General features: G+C 46.2%; 2 protein-coding genes across 3 annotated transcripts; both read left to right on the forward strand.

Annotated features, from left to right (window-relative positions):
- The first annotated feature begins 6,503 nt into the window (after positions 1–6,503).
- Positions 6,504–8,415, forward strand: LOC149348386 (uncharacterized). 2 transcript variants are annotated; one of them, XM_089585809.1, is made up of 3 exons: positions 6,504–6,623; positions 7,357–8,115; positions 8,146–8,415. In XM_089585809.1, the coding sequence occupies exons 1-3, from the start codon at positions 6,533–6,535 to the stop codon at positions 8,331–8,333; spliced, it is 1,038 nt and encodes a 345-aa protein (XP_089441935.1). In that variant the 5' UTR covers positions 6,504–6,532; the 3' UTR covers positions 8,334–8,415. The 2 variants fall into 2 exon arrangements, with proteins under 2 accessions (XP_089441935.1, XP_089441934.1); XM_089585808.1 differs by having other exon boundaries at positions 7,357–8,415.
- Positions 8,416–16,953: 8,538 nt separating this feature from the next.
- LOC149348387 (uncharacterized) lies at positions 16,954–20,809 on the forward strand. The gene is made up of 3 exons (XM_089541742.1): positions 16,954–17,130; positions 18,181–18,321; positions 20,534–20,809. The coding sequence occupies exons 1-3, from the start codon at positions 16,954–16,956 to the stop codon at positions 20,807–20,809; spliced, it is 594 nt and encodes a 197-aa protein (XP_089397868.1).
- Positions 20,810–21,272: the final 463 nt, after the last annotated feature.

Here is a 21,272-nt window from a genome sequence, read left to right on the forward strand (position 1 = left end):
CCATGATGAAGAGTCAATGGTCGTTGCGTACATATCTTCACCTCAGAATCGAGCAGAACCATGCGCAATTAACCGTTTATAAGCGATAGACAATTGATATAATTATTTATTTAGATCCCACACCTCCTTCCAGGGAAACTTTGCTCTCGCGGGGAAGGGTCACCAACATCCATCCATAGTGAGATGTATGCCCCAGAGCCGTTTGGCCAATCACAGTGTTGATTACCGGTAAGCTTTTACGAATGAACATACTGCATACAGGTGCAGATCTTCGGCGCCGATGCCAGTTCACAAACCAATTTTTATTCGGTAGTCGAAATGACAGCTCCGCGGAGCGTCCGGTGGTCAGATGCATAGAGTTTCTTACTATTTAGAATCTCTACGGTGAGAAGTAAATAACCCGCCGCTGTTGTTCTGTGGCCTTACGATGCTCCCCTTCGTGTCTTTCGTTTCTGCCTTTTAGCGCACATTGAGACAACCAAGACCACCGAGTGCCCCACAACCACAAATGCTGCAGTCATAGCAGCTACGAACACGACAAAGACGGTCACTGATATGTGTTAGCTTCGGCGGCGAAAAGTAAATATTTCTGAACCGATGAGCGCACCGCGCATCTAGACTGTGCAGAACTGATAAGTATTTGAACACGTTTTTTCTAAACATAATTTCAATTAGGAATAGTATTTACCCCAGCATTCACACGTTTTACAGTGCTCCACTTCGTATTTTACTCAGTGTTGTTACCCTTGGCGCCATTTGTCGGATCGCACGCTCAGTACTGACTCAATAATCATTGAAATTCGCCGTGTGGAAGCGAGGCATATGGATGGCTCTTGCAGATTTCGATGGCCATTGACTCAATGGACATTCAGATAGTCGTGTGTCAGGGGTACAAAATAACTTTATGCGTGGTTGAGTAACAGGTAGGCGCACGTGTTCCCAAAATGTAATGCGTTTTGACTTCTTGAAATTTCTAGCTTCTTTAGTACAACGCTCTCAGCCTTTCTCAATACACCGTGCTGCACATTGTCGTCATGCTGCAGCACCCACAAAATACAGTGATCCTTTTTTAGAGCAGCAGAACAACATTTCTATGCATGTCATGGAGGGCATATTGTTCCTTTGTGAGAAAAGCCTGTTCGTCATGCGCTGCTTTGAAGGATGGAGAAAGAACTCCCCGAGACTGTTTTTCATAGCCACTTCTAGCAGATGTAATAGCAGTTACATTCGAACAAACTGTAGTCTTTTCTTTTTTCATCATTTCAAGCATGGTATAGCCACTGCAAAAAACCATTCTAGAATTTAATCATCTCTCATATGCAGGCCAAACGCACTATTAAATCTATTTGAAGACGCTGCCGCTCCGTTTTAAGCCTAGTGTATGTTTTAATAGGTGAGTAAAGATCTGGGTAAACCTAAAAATTTGAGTGACGTAAGCTACAGCTCGTTCAGCACATAACTTCTGAAAAAAGATGTGGTCGTCGGCCACTGAAACTGTGGTATTTGAAATCCTTTGACGATGCATTTGAGCCCAGCCTGATGGTCATTTTTTAGCATTTGTATTGTTGATATAAAAAGCAGGAGGCTCTAGATTTAACGGCAACTGATTTTAAGCCGTGCATTCACAACTGTAACCAGCTTCCAAGAAATAGAACAGCGTATTGGGTTTATATCTCATAACACTGCTGAAGGATTCAACCTACAGATTTTTTGTTAATCGGACACTGTAACAAGTACTAATTATATTCGCTCTGAATATAGCGGGCATCCCGAAGAAATTAAAATTTAGCCGGATAATTTAGCAACTTAATTGTTACGTTCTCTTGCGTTCTTCTTAAACCAACTCTTCACTCCATTTCTTCTTCCAGACCTGTCTTTTGTGTTTTGAAGAACTTTCCTGAAATGTTTAAAGTCAACTGTTCGGTACCCAGACAAGGCGAATTCATGGGACAGGTTTAGAGACCACTAGTTCACATTCCGCATAACTTTACCCGTCTTTGGCAGCCAAGGGGCGATAAACAGAAGACATCCTTTATAGTTGCTTCACTGCCACACAGGATTAGACACGTTGCACATAACGGCACGGGTGCCATGTAAGCGATCCTCACATAGCTTCCACATTGTGCGTTGGAGCAGGATCCGATAAGTAGATTGCATGAGCACTCAACCTTTCGCAAGGCTCCCGGTTTCAAGCATGGCGGCCAATACGGCACTAATGAAACCCCATCAAGAGCAACCCCAGCTGAAGAATGATGAAGTATCAGTGCGTCCAACATAAGGCAGAAACGGGGAGCACTATTTACAATGAAGAGAATCTCCGCACAACAATTAAACACATATGCACTCGAACGTCGCAGCTGCGATGGGGGCGACATTACTCAAGGCTTGGCCAGAGCTATGTTAAAGAAAACTGCAGAACAAGAACTGATGCCGAATTAATACACGGTAGTGGTCTTTGTTCTGGGTCCGGCTCCATGGCAGTATTGCGGCATACCCCAATGAAAATAGCTGTGTCGATGCGCGGAACCCGAGCGGGGAGGTCTTGATGGCCTCCGGGAGATAAAAGCTCAGGCTTATTCTACTTTCCATCAGCTGAGCTACACGTCCACTGAAGCTTAGCTATGATCATTTCGAGTAAATCACCCTGCTATCATAAGCAACAGCTCAGTCGACCTCAACACTTTTACTCCCCAGTCCAAACTGGCAGAAGTGCTCGGCACAGACGGCTCCCTTCAGCCAGTCGGCTCCTGCACGTTGAGCAGAACAGCATCTTTAAGGCCTTTATTTGACCGTCGGTGAACGTTTCTCCTCTGACCTTGGTGGGTGACCATTCTCGGCAGCATTTGAGCGAGCTTCAACATTACGTGCCAAGGTTTTCAAAAATTGAGTTACACGATTTCAATGGCGCCAAGCGCGTCAGATACAGTGGAAGCAATGGAGGGGCATCGAAACAGCGAAAGCGAAAGTACGACATTTCACCAATTTCCTAACTTAGGATGTCAACCTATATGACGTATAGACCTGCATGGGAGTAAATGCGGCATTCACCTTTTAAAGGTTCCCCTAAAGTGTCCATTATATTGCTAGTTAAGTTAGCGAATAGTGACTTTTATTCAGTAGCATTTAAGCAGGAGGAAGAATTGATAATATGCCCTGATAGCGAGGTAAAGACAGCGTCTAGGCCTGATTTCATTGTCGACACTTGACAAGCGCTAGAGCGATAACGGGAATTGAAAACAATGCAGTACGCCACTCATAAGTTACGGAAGCGCCTAGGAAACTCTGTAAGACTCCTTCTCAAAGAATCACTTGAACGGATCTCTGGAATAGGATCCATGTGTACGGATGCTACTGTACTAGCTTGAACGTCTTTAAAGGGCCCTGAAGACAATTCTATACATCATCTACTTGGTTTCAAAACGAGCCTTCAAGCTATCTAGGCTGCGCTTACGGAAGCCACTTCCTGGCCGTACGGGGCTGTACGGCCGTACGGGGCCGTACGGGGCCGTACGGGTATCCTTCCAGATACCTGACGAGGACTCCTTGCCAATGGGGGTATCTGTTGCTAAATCCGCCATCGACGCTTCGGCGGGCGTGTTTCTTGCGATGCGTTTATGGGCATTTTCCACCGCTAGAAACTGTTTCCGTTACAACTGTTTCTGTCGCTACACTCCGGAGAAACTCTTAACGATATTCGTTGCATCCTTACGCACTTACAGTGAAGCGTGCAGTTTCTTGGATATATTACTCCAATAAAATGACCTTTCAGCCTGAGCGTGGTCCCTCTGTTTCAGATAATGGTACCTGCCACTAATTCATCTGACATCATTCAGCACATGTAGCGAAGGTCTCATTCGATCTCTTGTGACATGACGAGAGTTGAAAAGCTAGCACCAATATAGCATCACTAGGCTTTCTCTTTCTGCTTTCGCGGCGCGTGGTCAGATCGCCAAGCAGTGTCTCGGAAAGTTTTTTCCTACATGCATCTATTATGGGATTTCACTTGATAAGCCGCGTTGGAACATAATGGTGATCATTTCCAAACTGCCCTATTATCTCTTCTTCTGCAGTCCACAAGCGCCTCTATGATCCGAATGCAATGGGTGGGGCTGTTTATACGGGGCACGAAGACATATAGTTAACACGGCTTAGAAAACTTCAATACTCGTGCTAAACGGCCAAGCTCCAAAGTTATTCAAGTCGAGTGGTATTTCCGCTGGATAGGGTTCCGCAGCACTGCACGGCAATTTCTAGAGAAAATCGGAAGCTTCAGCGTTCTTTCGCAGTATAGCAGTGGCGCTTCTTCCGCAAAGATTCTATTTAATAACTTTTAAAATATCTAGCTGCGCTGCGCAAACAATATCGTTAAGGTGAATAAAAAGTTACGAACGTCATTACGCGTTTCTCTTTGTTACTACAGGCGACGTAGAGTTGAAAGTCTTGCTTTGGGTTTATTTTCTGGGATCTTGATTTTTTTTCTACATTGCTCGACAAAACTGGGTTTTCGCCGCTGGGTGAATGCGTAGTTCTCCCTTCGCTCTTATTGTGTTTGTGCCATAACTAGTATTTATTACAATAAATAAGGCTGAAAGAGACGTCGCCTATGGAGACTCAAGGTTTCCTTGGAGGATGGCCGCAATTATACACTCGGAGTGTGAAACTGACCACGAAATGGCTGCAACAACAAAAAAGAACTATACATCATAGCGCTAAACAACGAAGACAAAAGGGACGAGGACCAGACAGGCGCTATCGTTCAACTCAAGGTTTATTCACGCGAAACATTAAATACATAGATGCAGGAATACAGTCTTCGTGTTCGTCGTTGTTTAGCGCTATGATGTACGGTTCCATTCAATTAGCCCAACTCTCCGTCATACCAGATATGAGCACTACTGCATACGTGGTGCGTAGATATATAATACACAGTAAAGTACGTACAGTACTGTTTGTTGTATGATAGCATTTTTAACGCGAGACAATTAAGGAGCTCGTGAGGCGGAGAAGCCGGTGTACCGACACCCCCTCCCGCCTGGTAGCAGCTGGTAGCTGGTAGCAGCTGGCGACAAGCGCCGACCCGCAAAAGCTATCGCGTTCTACTCTTAAAGGCCAGGCTTAAGCGTCCTCCATGTTTATCGACAAAATAATTATTGCTCCACAATTTTTCTCCCCAAGTCAAAGCGGCCATACCTAAGCCGGTCAGCTTTGTACATATGTATATATTTGTCTTGCTTTTTCCTGAGGAATGGTGCTTCGGGACGGATTACACCGACGATATGAAACCGAAACATCTGCGGTAATTGAGCTTAAGCTCTAGAAAATATTACGAGACTGCCATCGCAGATCCTGCCATCCTAAGCGTTAACTGGTCGCTTAAATCTTGCTTGCTCACTTGCGTCACTTACGAATGAGGTAGTTAAGGGGAATAACTGCAAAACAAGGCGCGGAACGCTAGAACTGCAGTGTGACATTATGTTATTAACAGCGCGTAAATAAATATAATATTTCTCAATCAGTTATTGTGCGAGTTGAAGAGGAGGCTGCAAAACAACTCCTGCCCTGCGACTGTGGTTCTGGGGTCTAGTTAGTATGTCACATCAAATGAAATTTAAAGCCGAACCATACTGAAACGGGCCAACGTCTCAAAAAGCTTTTCTGGGCAGTTTGGTTATGAAATAACTGCACTGCTTATGCGAATTTTTTTTTTTTTTTTAAAAAGAGTGTGGAACCCTGGTACTGTCTACGAGACCTCACGGAAGATCAGTTTCTTGCACCTTAACATAAGAGGGCTCACCGAATTATTACTATTATCCATTATTATGACGCAGCTCTCCGAGTACATCTACTGCTGATTTACTCCAGAGCCCAACTAGAGCAAAAACTTCTTTTAAAAGCCCGTGTTATGACATATCCTTGCATAAGATCTTTGTCCAAAAAAAAAATCTACGCCGCCTTTGGTGACTGATACGAGGCTCTATTCCCATTACTTCGTTTTCATTCAGTTGCTTGAAGCGCAGACCGCCAGACGCCACAGTTCGGCATTTCTGTGCCGGGCGTGTTATGTTTTACAGCCTCTCCTGCGCTCCAAAGTACACAATAAGAAAGTTTTGCGTCATTGACGGGGCACATAGGATAAGCTGGCCTCCACTGTGAAATAAGTGGGCCAGCTCTAGCTCGAAACGAAAGAGAGAAATAAGCATTGACAATGCTCCTCTCTTCACCGCTCTATCAATCATTCCAAAACTGTACGCAGGCGAGACGAAAACGAGGACGTCCTCTGCAGCAGCATGTAAAGCTGGGCACATCCTGCTCAGACGTCACTTTCCTTTAATAAAAAACAACATTCTACTTAAACCCACAATACTTTCTGTGCCTGTGCGTTTGGACAATGCTTGCCAGATCTATTTTTTGACCAGTTATTGCGTAGGTCAGCCTTGCCCTACGAAGGGTGAGTGTAAGCGAACCTGTCGTATATAAAACCATCGATGTCTTCGAAGTCCAGACGAGCCCGAACCACTTCCAAACCGGCAGCATGGCTCGCCTCTTCGGAGTATGCGTCCTCGCCGTGTCGCTGGCGTGCGCGACGTCGCAGCAGCAAAGGCTAATCCTCAGTGGACTGAATGGTGAGTGTCATTTGCGCATTGAGCGCCAGAAACCCACTTTGCTCAGGCACTGCTGAGGAAATCGTCACTAGGCCTCCACACAATGAGTGCGTGCGGCGGTCTTCGGGTACTCGTAAGCATAAAGCCCGCCGTCTCGCTTTCTTGGAAGGGATGATTTGCAATCTTTGTTCCATCAGTTTAAGTGATCAACTCAAAACGCGAAGCCAGTAAAGAAACTGTGGCTGACAGCTGTTGAACCTGGGAGAGTGATGGGACTGATTAAAATATCAATATAATTTAGGACCGTAGCGACTGGGCTTTCTGGGTAATAAGGATGGCCAGTCATGCTGATTTTGCAAGTTGATTGTGATTTTAAACATGTAGGCAAGGATTTTTGCGTAGATACGCGACGTTAGTAAGTGAAGTCGCCACAGGATTAGTGTGTAGATACTGCCCGCGAATACCAACGTTTTCAATTCCATTCCATACCGTGAATCTCACCTCAGTTGTAGCTCCCTGCTACTTGTTATGTCACGCAACGAAGCATAGTCGTATAGCCGGCAGACGTCCAATGGGTGAAACGATGCAGTGCCATTTGGCGCCGCTGAGAGTACAAGTAATGCAGAGTGTACATGTACGTAAGTAATTTGTGTCAGAATTTCCTTCGCATAGTGGTGATTGAGGCACGCACAAGTTGAGAGTTGTAATGAAAACATGCATTCAGTAGTCAGCTGTTTGCCCGTATTTATAACAGGCGGCGGAGGCTTTGGCAACGGCGGCGGAGGCGGCGGCTTTGGTAGCAGTGGAGGTGGAAGTGGAGGCTTTGGCAGCGGCGGCGGAGGCGGCGGCTTTGGTAGCAGTGGAGGTGGAAGTGGAGGCTTTACCAGCGGCGGCGGAGGCGGCGGCTTTGGTAGCGGTGGAGGTGGAAGTGGAGGCTTTGGCAGCGGCGGCGGAGGCGGCGGCGGAGGCGGTCTCGGTGGCGGACTCGGCGGCGGACTCGGCGGCGGACAAGGCGGCGGAAGTGAAGATCTAAGCTTGTTTAGCGGCGGCTCCGGTGGCGGAGGAAGTGGTGGATTTGGTGGAGTCGGAGGTGGCCAAGGAGGCGCACTTGGCGGAATCGGTGGAATCGGCGGGCTTACCGGTCGAAGCGGCCTAGGTTCGATCATCGGCGGTGGAGGAGAACAAGGAGGAGGTGGTGGCGGCGGAAGCGGTATCATCGGACTCACTGGACTGGGAGGCGGCAGTGGAGGAAGCGACGGTTTTGGTGGACTCGGAGGCACGGGAGGTTCATCACTGTCGACAATCAGACGCAGGTACAGGATTGTCTTTAGGAGACGAGGAGGCCGCAGTGGTCTGGGCGGACTCGAAAGCTCTGGAGGACTCAGCGGCCTCAGCGGTAGGGGTGGAATCTCGGGAGGCGGCAGCCTATTGAGCAGCTTGGGAGGTGGAGGTGGTGGCTTCGGAAGTGGTGGCTCTGGCGGAGGTGTCTTCGGAAGCGGTGGCTCCAGTGGCGGTGGCTTCGGAAGCGGTGGCTCTGGCGGAGGTGGCTTCGGAAGCGGTGGCTCCAGTGGTGGCTTTGGAAGTGGCGGCATCAGCGGTGGTGGCAGCGGTGGCGGAATCGGAGGTAGCAGTGGTGGCAGCTTCGGTGGTGGCAGTGGTGGATCTGGCGGCGGCGGCTTCAGTGGCGGTAGCGGTGGAGGAATCGGTCAGCAGCAGTTCCTGAACTGGTGAACACCATGACCAGTAAGAGGAGAGGCGGTTAGTAGAAGGGAAACGAATTTTAATAAAGTGAAACATATTTCGAACACTCTAATGGTGTCTCAGCTCTCATCTCTTGTGAAGAAAATTACGAGAATGGACAACTAAACGGCGATGAGAAAAACAAAATTTCTTCTGCATTCTCAAGAAATTTCTCACAATGTAAGGTAAATATTTTCCTCGCGTTACAAGATTTTTATATTTAACATCCTGAATCGGCTCATTTGGCATGTGAGGGACGCCGAAGCCAATTGCTCCGGATAAATTTGCACCACTGGGGCTCAAAGTTTGACACACTGCTTCATGAATAGCACCGGCGCCTTATAATCTCCAAGGAGAAATAAGTGGAGTATAACTTTAGCAGCGCCTTATCAAATATATGACTTAATGAACTGTGGGGCAATGCACTCACTGCGCTTGATCTTACTGACGACATTCTACTGTTTTATGAAGGTAGAATCATGGCGTCTTCCGCCACCACGAAGGTTTTACAATGTGTGTAAGAAGCATAATTAGAGTTTTGCCTTAGCTCTCAGTCAGCAGACCGGAGGAATTACTGCGGCTTAATGCTGCGGCTGAGACCGATTGTTAGCCATCGTCTTTCTGAGTGTTAATTTCGGCCATAATCTTCGTCCATCACGTCCAGTGACTGCAACTCCTCAGGGAGTAGTAGCCTTTAGCTGAGTACGGTCTCAAACCTTCCAGGCGGAGCGAAATATTTGCAACACGAAAGGTGAGTGTATGGTTCTAGGTTCAACCAACGGAACACGATCGCGTCAAGACGCTCATCAAGATACGAATCATGAAGCACCGCCTTCATATTTGCATGTGTCTTACGTCCTTCTATAATTTAGTCTGCCTATACGAAGCAGTTAGTCATGCATCAGGCATATGTCACTAGAAGTGGGTATTACCAAAAACCGTTGTTCTCTATTGCCTGGTGGCAGGTTGCAGGCAAAGCGTGGAAAGCGCGAGAATTTGCCACGACTAAGAAGAAGATCGTTGGCGCCACCTGCGAACATTTATGAAGAGGCTTCATTTTAGGCAAGGTGGCCCAAGTCACGCGGCGTGAACTTCCATGTATTAAGTGGTCTAGACAACCATTTCTGGTATTTAGACGTTGTGTCTTAGTTTCTTGTTTGCCTGTTGTTTTCTTTTGTTTTGCTTTTTGGCAGGCTGCCCGCCTGCCCATCAGGATGTGATAAACCTGGCCAGGTGTGCGTGCGCGCGTGCGTGCGTGTGTGCGTGCGTCCTTATACCCCAAGAAGGGTATATCATCGCTGCCCATTATCGCTATCCGAACAACTTGCATCCGTGAAAAATGAATTCGAACAACGGAATTAGCATTTGGCCTAACTATGTAAATCCATCGTTAGTTTTTTTTTTAATCCATGCAGCGCCAAATGAAATGGTAGACTTCAGAGCAGCAAAACAAGTAAGAAATTACTGGGACATGCATTTATTGTCCATAAAACTGGTAGCGCAGCCAGGACAGCACTGGCTAGCGACGGTAGACAAGCGTGACAAATTCGATGCTATAGCGGGTTTCTCGCAAATCCTTATGCGTTCATCCATGCCCAAGAAATCACGCTCCTTGAAACGGCTGACAAGGTGGTGCATAAGTGCACTCTTTGGAAAGGGTACGGATTCTTCATCAAAAGATTTCGGCTCTCTGCAGTTCAAATGCGCAATGGGACGAGGCGTTCATCAGTGGCCAGACAATGACAGCGTGGCAGTGTGCCAGGTTGCGGGTTTAGTATTTTCGAGGCTGCATTGCGAGCTTTGGCAAGCCCATGCACTAGGTGCCGGCGCCTACGCTAAGCTGTTTCCACTCATAAACGCCCCCATTATATCCACACACATCCATGCGTCTACCCTAACTGGAGGAGGTTGCTTATCATCGCCAGCTAGCCTGTGGCATATTTCGGTTGGGGTGAAGAAAGCGCTTCCGCCTGACTCACGATGAATACTGCTGCTGATCAGCCAACGTAAGTCTTTGTCAAAAGTAAACAGGCTGCAGGTTTTTTTTCTCAGTCGTATATTAAAGCCATCATGCCAGCCCTCAAACTCTAAAATCTCTGTATGGTAAGAAGAACCCCTGTTCTCACCTTTAAAGAACTTTTCGATATTCAGGGAAGCCGTGAGGGCTCTGTTATACGAATGGGAAGCGAACCATGGAGCCTGGTTACTTTTGACAAAGACTGTACATGCGAGGGACCTTGCGCCATCCTTCGGGATGGCCACTGCCGTAATTCTCAGGTCTTAGGGCTCTCTCCAGTGCCTGGTGTGTTAAATTGTATTTTTTTGTTTGCCGTTCTCATGAAGTAGTGCTCTGTTGTTGTAAAATCTCTCCTATAGCAGCCTCTGACAAGTAGTAACTTCCTTGCGTCTGCAGTACACTCGAACGTGTTCTTAAGGCTGCATTGAAATACCTCCGTATCACCGATCTGGTGCATAAAGTTTGCTGTTTTGTGAACTTTTCACGGCGAACCAATCTCTTCCTCGCGACCGACAAAATTTGGGCTCTAAAAGACGACTCCCCTGTGGCAATTGGTAGTTAGATTACCCCTGAGCTTGTCACGAAAACTCGACGGTATTTAATGTGAGAGCAGCAAAGTTATTCTTGTATGCTCTGGCGGTGTCACGTTAGGCACACCACCCGTGTATATGTGACACCCTTAAAGATTAGCACTACGGTCTGCAAGGAAACGAAGAAGACAAAAGATTGCATGGCATAAACCTCCCGTGTACTTTTCTTTTGCCTTTACTAGGTACAGGTGGATACCAACCTTTACCTTCCGATTCTTGGCCGATCCCCCAGTGTGGGTATGTGCCATTCTGTCAAAGGCTACAATAACAACAACAAATCTGTCGCACCATAATCTATACCCATAAGTCTGTTCGCTACCTACCCCGAAAAACAAAACTAAGCGCTGTAAATTTCGTAGCCTTCTAGTACTTTTATTGCTGGCAAAAAAAAGCAGCGATTACAAAAGAAAACAGGGGAATAGTGCGAGCTTACCAACTTTCAGCCTGGAGTGAACTCAACGCAAGTGAAATTTTTCAACGTAGTGCACACTTCAAAGCAGAGAAAAGTTCCCATTTTACTCTTTGCATGAAGCATACAGTGCTCGCAAGTTAGCTTGTGCGAGCGGTGAGAAAACCGCACCTCTGTCGCAAACTCTGTTCATTTATTATTGACAAATTTTCTGAAATATGACAATAGCACCCGTAAAAAATTATTGGATGAAATAATTTTATCCATTTATATTTTAAAACAGAAGAATGGAAGAGTTATCTAACAGAAACGCCATCAAAAAAATTAAGGACTGAAATGCCGGTGGAGGCATCCAATACATAACTTGCATAAAATTAGTTTAATTGAATATTGCCTCTATACATTGCCTTACAAACTGAATGAAAACTTTATGCCATCAACAGCGTTATTACGCGACGAATAATGATGAACAATGATCTATTCGTTGTGCCAACCGCGTAGCTCAAGTATTTATTTTAAGAACAGCCTCAGTGGCACCTAAAAAGTTAGCATACGGTATTCAACCAGGAGCCCATCTAACGTGCGCCAGTCAAGCTATAAGCGATAAGTGCACCAGGAACCTTTTTGCTCCCACCATCAAAAAAATGTTCGACGATTACGTTACTTGTTAATGCGAAATTTGAGCGCAGTTCATCAGCTGTTTCAGCTTTTCGATAGACTGAGGCAAACAATTCGACGGCGGTTATGGTAAGCTTCTGCTTCGGCGGCACGCACCTCTGGATTCTGGCGACGACGGCGCTGGGCCTCTGCTCTGGCAGCTCGTTTAGCAGCAGCGGCAGTCTAGGGACTTCCACCGGTTGCCTCGCTCATGGCTCAGAAAGAACTGGCAGAGACTGAACTATGGATATAGGCAGGTGGTTGGCAGTGGCGAACGCTGCGGCTATGCGTTTCGGCCCGGGCGGTGCACATATGGAGATCCGCCACCACCGATCCGGCGCTCTGATTGCCGCCGCACAGGGGTGGTATTGGAGGAAGATCGAAGAGAGCAATTAAATTATCGGGAGGTCGCGGGAGATGGTGCCAGGCATAGAGTTTCTTACTATTACCTAGAGGGAAATCTGGCACCCCATCTATGGGAGTTTGCATGGAGACCCCTCGAGACCACTTCAGCCACCATGGGCGCTCAAAGCATCATGGGGCGGTGAGCTACCGACTGCAGGACTACAACTTTTGGCCAAAAATAATGCAAAAATAAAGCTGTTCGATAATCAAGAATGTCCTATCATTCAATATCCTGTCTGTAAATTGCAACAAACGAGCAGAAAAGCATTTAAGTGCAAAGTTCGCCCAAAATAAGGGATGGCTAGCTCTCCTATTGGCCCAGTAATGAACACTACAAAAACTAATATTTCGTAATTAACAGGCGCACTTTTAAAAGTAAATATGTTTAAAAAAAAATGTTGTTGCTTAAACACTATAAGAGGTTTTTAATGGCATTTCAGAAAAGTAAAACCTTTTATTGGCGTCGTGTGTCGTCGCGTTTTCATTACTATGGTTTTTGCACACTGCGTTCGCGCGAAAGTCGTCTGCGCACGCACGAACAGCGTTTTCGGAATGAACCGTCTTAGTAGTGCCACTCCATGTTCCCGAAAAATTACGACAGTGCCGCAACAAATAGCTCACCGCCCCATGATGCTTTGAGCGTCCATGGTGGCTGAAGTGCAGCGCCGCCAGCTTTCCCTCTAGGTAATAGTAAGAAACTCTATGGTGCCATGAGTGCGCGCAGCTAGAGCAGCGCACTCCCCCGGCTGCGGAGCTGGTTACGAGGGACAACGGCGACGCCACGAAACGTACGAACGGGCGCCAAAGGGCTGCTCGAAAATTGGAATCAGAAAAGCATGCGTGCAAAGTGTAATAAACTGTTCTTCAAAATTTCCAAGCCTCGTGATGCATCCTTTGTAGACTAAGCAAAGACATTTGAATAAGTAATGAAAAAGGACAAAACATCGTATACAGACCGCTTCCCATGAGAAAACGAGAATTTATATGCATTTACACTGCTTCAAAAATATTACATTGCTGCAAATATATTAAGCCAATAAACCAGCTCCCCAATCCTGATAGATGTCAAACTGGCAAAGAAAAAAATGCGACTACTTCTGCCAACTGTAATTCCTTCAGTTCTGCTGAAGGAACTGCAGCAGACGGGAGCAAGTGCAATTTCTACGGTTTTCAGTTTCTAGAATACAATTCATTGACAGTCTTTACCGCTGGCCAGAGGCCACGAGCAAGCGGTAGCAACACACATATTGGGGAGCAACGTAGTCCCAAGCGTTTAAGAACTAGTTTTCGCTGAACCCGGTCTGTGTAAATCAAACGCGTCATAATTTTAAATGTGCGGCCACTACAGTATTAAGCCGCACATTCATAACCCATAGCGTAGTAGCCAGGGCTGGCTATTCATTATCAGTTTTACAGGAGATCACCAGCCATCTCATGCGCCGAGCAAAGGTTGAGATGAAAGCTTTTTTTGTATTTTATTTGCATGCGCCGCATAGTGGCAAAGTGAGATGAGTAGGCCAATATTCCGAATTCCGTTAAACGTAGCCGGGTGAGCTTACATAATTTATCTCACGTCAACAGTAAAATTCCTTTCTCTAGCATGAAAGGTAAAATTTAATAATGATTTTCAGTCACCCCTTTTTTCAAAATGAATTTCCTCACTTACCTACCCGGACATTCATTATGCCAAGCGCAAATTTTAACAATCCGTCTTCTTGGTCTGCACGTCGCCAGCGTGAAAGAAGAAGCTTTTCCCAGAGAGCTGACCCGTTCAAGGTGAGCTATCCTCTCGTAAGAAAGGACTTCGTGATGGCCTCGGGTCTATGCCGTAGGACTCCGAATGAGTCATAGAGTAGAGGGCTGGACGCGCTCTTTTAAATATGCCAACTGGCATCGTCCGTTATTTCTAGTATTTTTGGCAGTATTCCTAGGCCGTGTGTTCAGCTAGCGGAGAGGGATAGGTTGGTTGGTTTATTGGTTTAGTGGGGTTTAACGTCCCCAAAGCAACTCAGGCTTTGAGGGACGCCGTAGTGAAGGGCTCCGGAAATTTCTACCACCTGGGACTCTCATTCTCTTAAAAGGCTACCAAATCTTTTGCCTCAATGCAAGACTCCGTGCGTATGTACTTCTTGCTCATTTCTCTAACAGTGAAAGGCTGACCCCCATAATTTCAAGGATTTTGCGCACTGCCTAACCGAGTGCCCTCCACGAAAATTGAGAGCTTATGCCTGCTGCAAGTGAAAAGAAGCAGATGGAAAAAATTTCAAATATTTTCTTTCTAACAGGCCACTGAAGTTTACGGTTGTAGCTTGGAGGTAATTTCTCATGTGCCGTTACATAACAGATATATGAGGCAAGGTTTCGCATCTGGAGATCAGGAGGCAGCTTATGGCCCACAAGCATGTAACACTACTTCATGTAAAAGCAGCGCGAAACACAGGACATAGTGGAAGAAACGGGAGACGACACGAGCGCTACGTCCTGTGTTTCGCGCTGCTTTTAGATGAATCCGTTCCAACTTGCCCAGTTTTCTGTTCTCATGTAACACTAGCCGTTCTACCAACTTTATCACGAATGCAGAGCTTGCAACGCCGCTGTATCAAAGCCAGTCTAGCCCTGTGTTCCTCGGAGCGCGAAAAACACGCCACATGCCAGTCGTGGGCGCCGCTCCTCAGAAACTGAAGGTAGAGAACCATGAGTAACGACACCAAGGCGTATCTCAGCATTTGGCCTAGGACGTCATTGCTACTGTACTTGTATGCGTTACTAAACTTTTTTTTCAGTGGCTCTCGTGGCGTACCTATCATTCAGCCGGTAATCATAATTGTTAAGGCCTCCTACGCTAATGGGTGGTGTAGTCCTTTTTCATGAGAAGATGTGTGGATTCCGCGTCATGTTCACAAAATATTCTTCGTTAGAAGTGGTCGGCTACCCGTAGTTTGTCAAGTGTCGGGCACTCTAGGCAGCAACAACGACTTAGCTCAGTCATGTCCGTGAATATCGATGAATTCGCTCGCAAGTAAATAAACAGATATACAACGTTTTTCAAAGTTTAGAGCCAATGTAGTTTTCTTCTGAGCCGCACCGTGTGAATTTTTATTCATTCCGAAGGTTAGCGCTTACACGATGTTGCAGGAGTCCCTCTAGACAGTTAATAAGCAAACCACTTGGCCTCTAAACTTTTAACAAACGCTGTATGTAACCAAAGACTTCGTAAATTGAACCCCGGCAGCGGGATCTGTACTTCCTTTTTCCTGGCATGCCAATTTTGCAAGGTCATGTAATGGTGAGTCCGAAAGCTGCTCCGCCGTAACCTCCTTTTGCTAGAGGTGCATTGAGCCGACAGCGGTCCTTGTGACATTCATTAGTGAAACATGAATTACAGAATCACTACCGTTTTGTAAATACAGAAGCAATGTGATGTAGGATTTTGTTTTTTCATTTAGTCCTTATTATCCTCCTCACCAACACTTTGATCCCTGCGACAAAAGGTTGGGAGTGGCAGCTGAAGGGGTTTTGTTACTTGATCCAATAATGAAATAAGGCAAAGTGATCGAAATGAGCTAGAGCATGAATGAAATCCATATTAATTTCCGCTTTGCTGTCAAAGTTTTGTCAAAAATGCTGAACAGACTAACACGGTGGGCACATGCTCAATATATAATGTGGCAGGTTTTCCTGGAGGTAAGAAATCGAACAACGTTTAAACTTAAGGAACGCTTTTACGCTGTGAAAACCAAAAGCAGTGCTTTTGACCAAATTGCTTTCACGCCAAGAAAAACAGAACAAATCAACATACTTTGTACGAGCAATATAAAATAATAACGTAATTCGTAACATATCAAGCGCAAAACCATCAGAAGCAACATCAAGATGCGAAAACATGGCAGCGTCTAATTCGTCCGCGAGGGAACTTCATTTCCCGTAAATTTTAATTCGCGGAATCGGAGGAGAGCAAGGATATGCTACTTTATATAGGGGATGCACCCTTTACGCTTTTAAATGAAATTATGCGTAAGCAAAAGCTGCCATCTTCGAAATCTCAACGGTACATAAATTCCAGCATTTTAAACGAGGTATGCGTGTGGAGGGGGAGGAATACGTTTATTTGCTTTCCTTCGTTAGTGCAGCAGCAGATTATATTAATCGAACGAGAACATATCCTGAACCTCTGCTGCGTCGCCTTTTGCCTAACAGCCCCATGGGAGATGAAGGTGTGCGGTAAACTTTAACCACATTGCTTTTGCTTTTCCTACTCCTCAACAGAGGCTACTGCTTCCACATACTCAACCTAGGTTGCACATGCTGCACTCTCATTACTTGCCCCCCAAGCGCCACTCACGGCAATAAAATCACGCGCTGCAGCCTTCAAATTTCACATCGCTTTCTGCATCAACGCTTTGAAGTTATTTGTTTGTTCGCAGTTTTCATTGTTGTTTTGTTTTTGTTTTTCGTTTTAAAGTAGCGACGTTGCACCGCTGTATCCCCCCGCACCTCTGACATCTTGACCAGTTGGACGAAGATCTAGAGCCAATGGATAACACCTCACAAGGCGGGAGCAAGCACGGCAGCAAGATCAAATCCAAGTCGAAGTCAAAGCGCCGGGGCTCCACCTCTTCCAAACTATCATCGCGATCCAGCGGCAAGAAACAGCACGACGCTGCCGCCACCACGGCTCCCGACGCTGCTGCTTCTGGCGCCCCTTCCGCGGTGGGTATCAGAGTCTCTCCGTGTGACCCTAATAAGTGGAGCCATTTTCCGTCTTTCATTCTAGACAAAGGTATAAACTGCCCGTGCGTAAACTTCTTCCTTATGGTCCGTCTATCTGCCCTACTATCCGGGACGCGTGATTCAGTTCTCTCTGTCTCAGGTACAGTGATTTTTATAATACTCAGCATATAGATATTTTAGCTGTTCGCTTCCATCAAAATGCGACCTTAGTCGAAATTTTAACACCCAACCTCAAGTTGTGTAAACATACGCCAATCCTTTATGAAGGCGAGCCAAGGCGGAAGGTGAGTAGGTGGATATTTTGCAAGCATTTCGCACATTCTCTGCTTCATCTTTCGTCATCACTGGTTTTCAGTGAACAATACCAAGGGCTTCGACTCAGCTCGGTAAAATTTAAAGCAACTACGCACGAGGGCCAAGACAGCCACACCGGTCTTATTAAAATAAAAGCTAACAAGCAATTAAGAAGGGTTCATGGGTACATATAATTCTGGAGTTAGCACAAGCAGGCAGCGTTAAGAGGGAACTGTAATGTAGGGCGTTGCTGCAAATAAAACAACGGGCAACTCAGCGCTGGTGTTGGCGCCTTCTTCCATCGTAACTAGGCACATCCATCCTTATCGATCCCTGAAGCTCGCAGTCTTGGCCGAATACAGTTTAATCTCCTACATGCAACAGCCAAACTTTACCTGTACCGGTACACTTCCACACCTCAGTGCCCAAACTGTACACACACATATGCAGACATAGAACACTGCCTTACACAGTGCCACGCAGCCTTCCAGTCCCCCGCCTATCCTTTCCCCCCACCCCCACCGTGGCCCATCTGGCTCGCCTCCCTGGATCTAAAACTGCACCGCGCCCTCGTTGCCTTGGCCCAGGACCTATTGAACGCCTAACTTAAAGGCTGTTGTAATAAAAATATCACACCACCGCCTCACAATTCCTTCTTGACCAAGCCCTCCCAAGAAGCGATGTTTTGCAGTGTTTTGGAGTGGCCAGCTTTCTGCTTTCTCCACAATGCCACAGGGCACGTCTGGCACGGAGTCAGTGGCGAGCCCACCTCTGGCTCCCGCGCTTCTCATCAGGAAGGACTCCAAGATCTCGAACTCCTCAAAGTCATCCGAGCGCTCCAGCCGCCTCACGCGCTTCGTGCACGGAAAGCCCAAGGTGAGAAGCCTAAAAACCGTGTTTAAGAGCTCTTTATTTACTTTGCTATGTCGACGATTTCGTGTCTGCAAAACGTGTCGGCAGCGATTTTCCGTTCGTCTAAGAGTTAAGCGAAAAAGAATGCGTCTGTGTGATAAAGGATGATGTGAGGATGATGCACGTCAAAATTTTGCCAATGTGGAGTAATTAGTAAATAATTCGAGCCAAAAATGTCCCTTAGACGTCGAAATAGTATCGGACAACGATATAGTGCGAGGACGTGAAAACAGTGCTAGACGTCAAAATTGCGGGAAAAAAAGTGTCCACGTGACAGATGACCACAAAATGTCGTAGTACACCAAATTTGACTGATCTGGAGTAATCAGTTAATCACAGGCCAAAGATCATTTACACGTCAAAATAGCCCCGGACGTGCATATAGTGCAAGGACGTGAAAATAGCGGTAGACGTCAAAATTGGAAGAACTAAAAAAAAGAGAGGCATACAGTCAAAAGAGAGAAAAGGAGGCAAAAAAAAAGGCAGTCTAAAGTGAAGCAAAGGGAGGCTACGACTGTGAAGGAAGAAGCATCAGTGTTTTCCCATTCTCCCAAAGCCGGTCGCTGCATTGATCTCTAACGTCTTTTGAGGCATAATAGGGTATTAATGACAGTTTGGCTGAAGCATTCAAGGTATTTGTATCCCAACTGACTTTAGAATCTTCGCGGCCGTCGGCTGTTCGTTAAGCGAGCAGGTAAATGGACAAGTTAGTTGTGCTTTTGATAAAAGCGCTTCAAAATATAAATATGAATCGTAAAGACAGAAAAGTGGTCACAAGAAATTTCAGTCGCAGAGGATAACAATTATATGAGCCGAGATTAGAACAGCATTGCTAATTGCTTTGCAATCACCAAACATCAGACAATAAATAAACATATTCAATACATCAAAATACTAGTATAGGTGATATTTTAACTAGCCGGTACATGGTAGCAATGTCATTAATTGTACAAAAAGAATACACAATTTCAAATACAACAAAGCGGAATGAACAATGCAAATTATACAAATGCAATACCATGTTTGAGAAATGGGGCTCTAAAAAATTGCTTGGTGACTGATTTGTTAAAATCGACGAATCCGTCAACACGATTCCGCAAAAAAAGGCACCTGGTTGTCTTTATGACCCCGGCTGTAGTGTGTTCTTATGGCAGGTGTCATTCAGAGTCCTCTGCGAGGAGAATACGGTAAACATGGCTTTGGACTTGTATTTATGTAAAGCGTATTGATATTTATATACTGTAAGAATGTAATAATAGACTTGGTCGGCTTTGATTCACAAATTTTTTTTGCAAAGAGATTTCCTTGCCTTCTCGACTTCAATACCTTTGTGAGCAGATGTTCGCGGGATAATAATAGCCATGATAGGGGGCGCTGTTTTGCAGAGGCCGTGAAAGCTGTTGGCTCATGAGACAGCAATAGAAACCTTGCCCAATACATTGGAGAACGCTATCTCAGGCGCGGCAGCCCTTGACAGAAATCTATTCCAAAAAATTCTGCTTCTCGGCAAGATTTAGAATATCGGCCGGCACCTTGTGATGTATGGGCAAGGTTGCATTTTTTCCCGTTTATCTGAGGATCTCTAAAAAACGTGGGGGTCTATTCGAGGCCGTTCTAATGTGGCAGTTAAAACTATCATCTGTATTCACACGCTTTCAAACACCAGGCAGAGCAGTATTGGGTACTTGTTCGCACATGTCAAAATGACACCAACAGATTTCATGCCGGGATTTCATCAAAGGGGAGTGTCTGCTTTTCCCGTGTGGTACGGAGATTTTGGATTTTTTATACGGGTTTTTTCTCAGCACACAGGTAATTGTTCGAAACGGCGCAAAAGACATTTCACTCATTTTCTGGGAGCCTAAATATCACATCCTAAACGTCTGGAAATAATTTCTGACGTGGCCTAGAGGCCTGGTCTCCGGAACATAATGCACCAGTCTAAGTCAGGTCAGTTCAAGAGCAACTGACATTTTGGCTCCTGTCACAATCAGTATTGCTGTAATCAGTAAGCGCGTCGTCCTGTCTTCCTTTCTCGTGTCTGTTTTTTGTGTTGCGCTAACTTTTATCAGAAACTATGCACCAACTCGCCCGGCAACAAGTTTTACTTGAGTATTGCTGCGTCATGATCTTAATTACAAACATTTAGCACTTATTTTTGTTGTCTTCAATTCAGACCAATTCTGGAGCGCAGGTCCCGCCCCCACTGGACATATTCTCCAGAGAGCATTCATCCATGGCGTCTCCTTTGTCGCCCCTGTCGCCAATGTCGCCCGCACCGACGTTGGACCCAGGCCAGGCCGGGGCTCAGGCGGACCCTGCTAAAGCTCAGCAGGGCCCTCCTATGGCTCAGCCGGACCCTGCCAAGGCTACGGCTGAGAAGCCAGCAGCCGACCCGAAGGGCAAAGACAATACCGGCAATCCCCCGACTCAGCCGCCTAAGGGGAAATAGCTTGATGTCCGCAATATATAATGGACATTTATGCTTTTCAAGCAGCGTCCCGCGTTTAATTCTTTCAGTCGCTGCGTCAGGGCAGCAAGCACATAGATCGAGTGTAAGATGCGAGGTCCTTTCCTTTCAAGTAGATCAACTTCTTTAGAATGCTCGTGATAGGATAGCAGGCGACTCTAATTGTTCTTGCCAGTACTAGTCGACCTTCTTTATTTGTAAAAGCACTATAAATGTACATGAGAGAATAAAAATTGCCGAAGAAGCTTTAGAAATTTTAAAGTGTGCTTGGCGAAAGCCTTGTGATCAGCCCACTGCCGCTTCCTCGAACCGCTTGGCGTGGAATCACTGGGCCGCTTCGGAGCCATGCGTCTTACTCACTCGACTGCAACGAGACGCCTGGCGAAGGAGCGGCGGTGCAGCTGCCATCGCCGACGCGTGCGTTCTATCGCTACTGTGTGACGTC

Source organism: Amblyomma mixtum, chromosome 4 (genome assembly GCF_055824585.1).
Source record: "Amblyomma mixtum isolate Tamu chromosome 4, ASM5582458v1, whole genome shotgun sequence".
NCBI lineage: Eukaryota > Metazoa > Arthropoda > Arachnida > Ixodida > Ixodidae > Amblyomma > Amblyomma mixtum.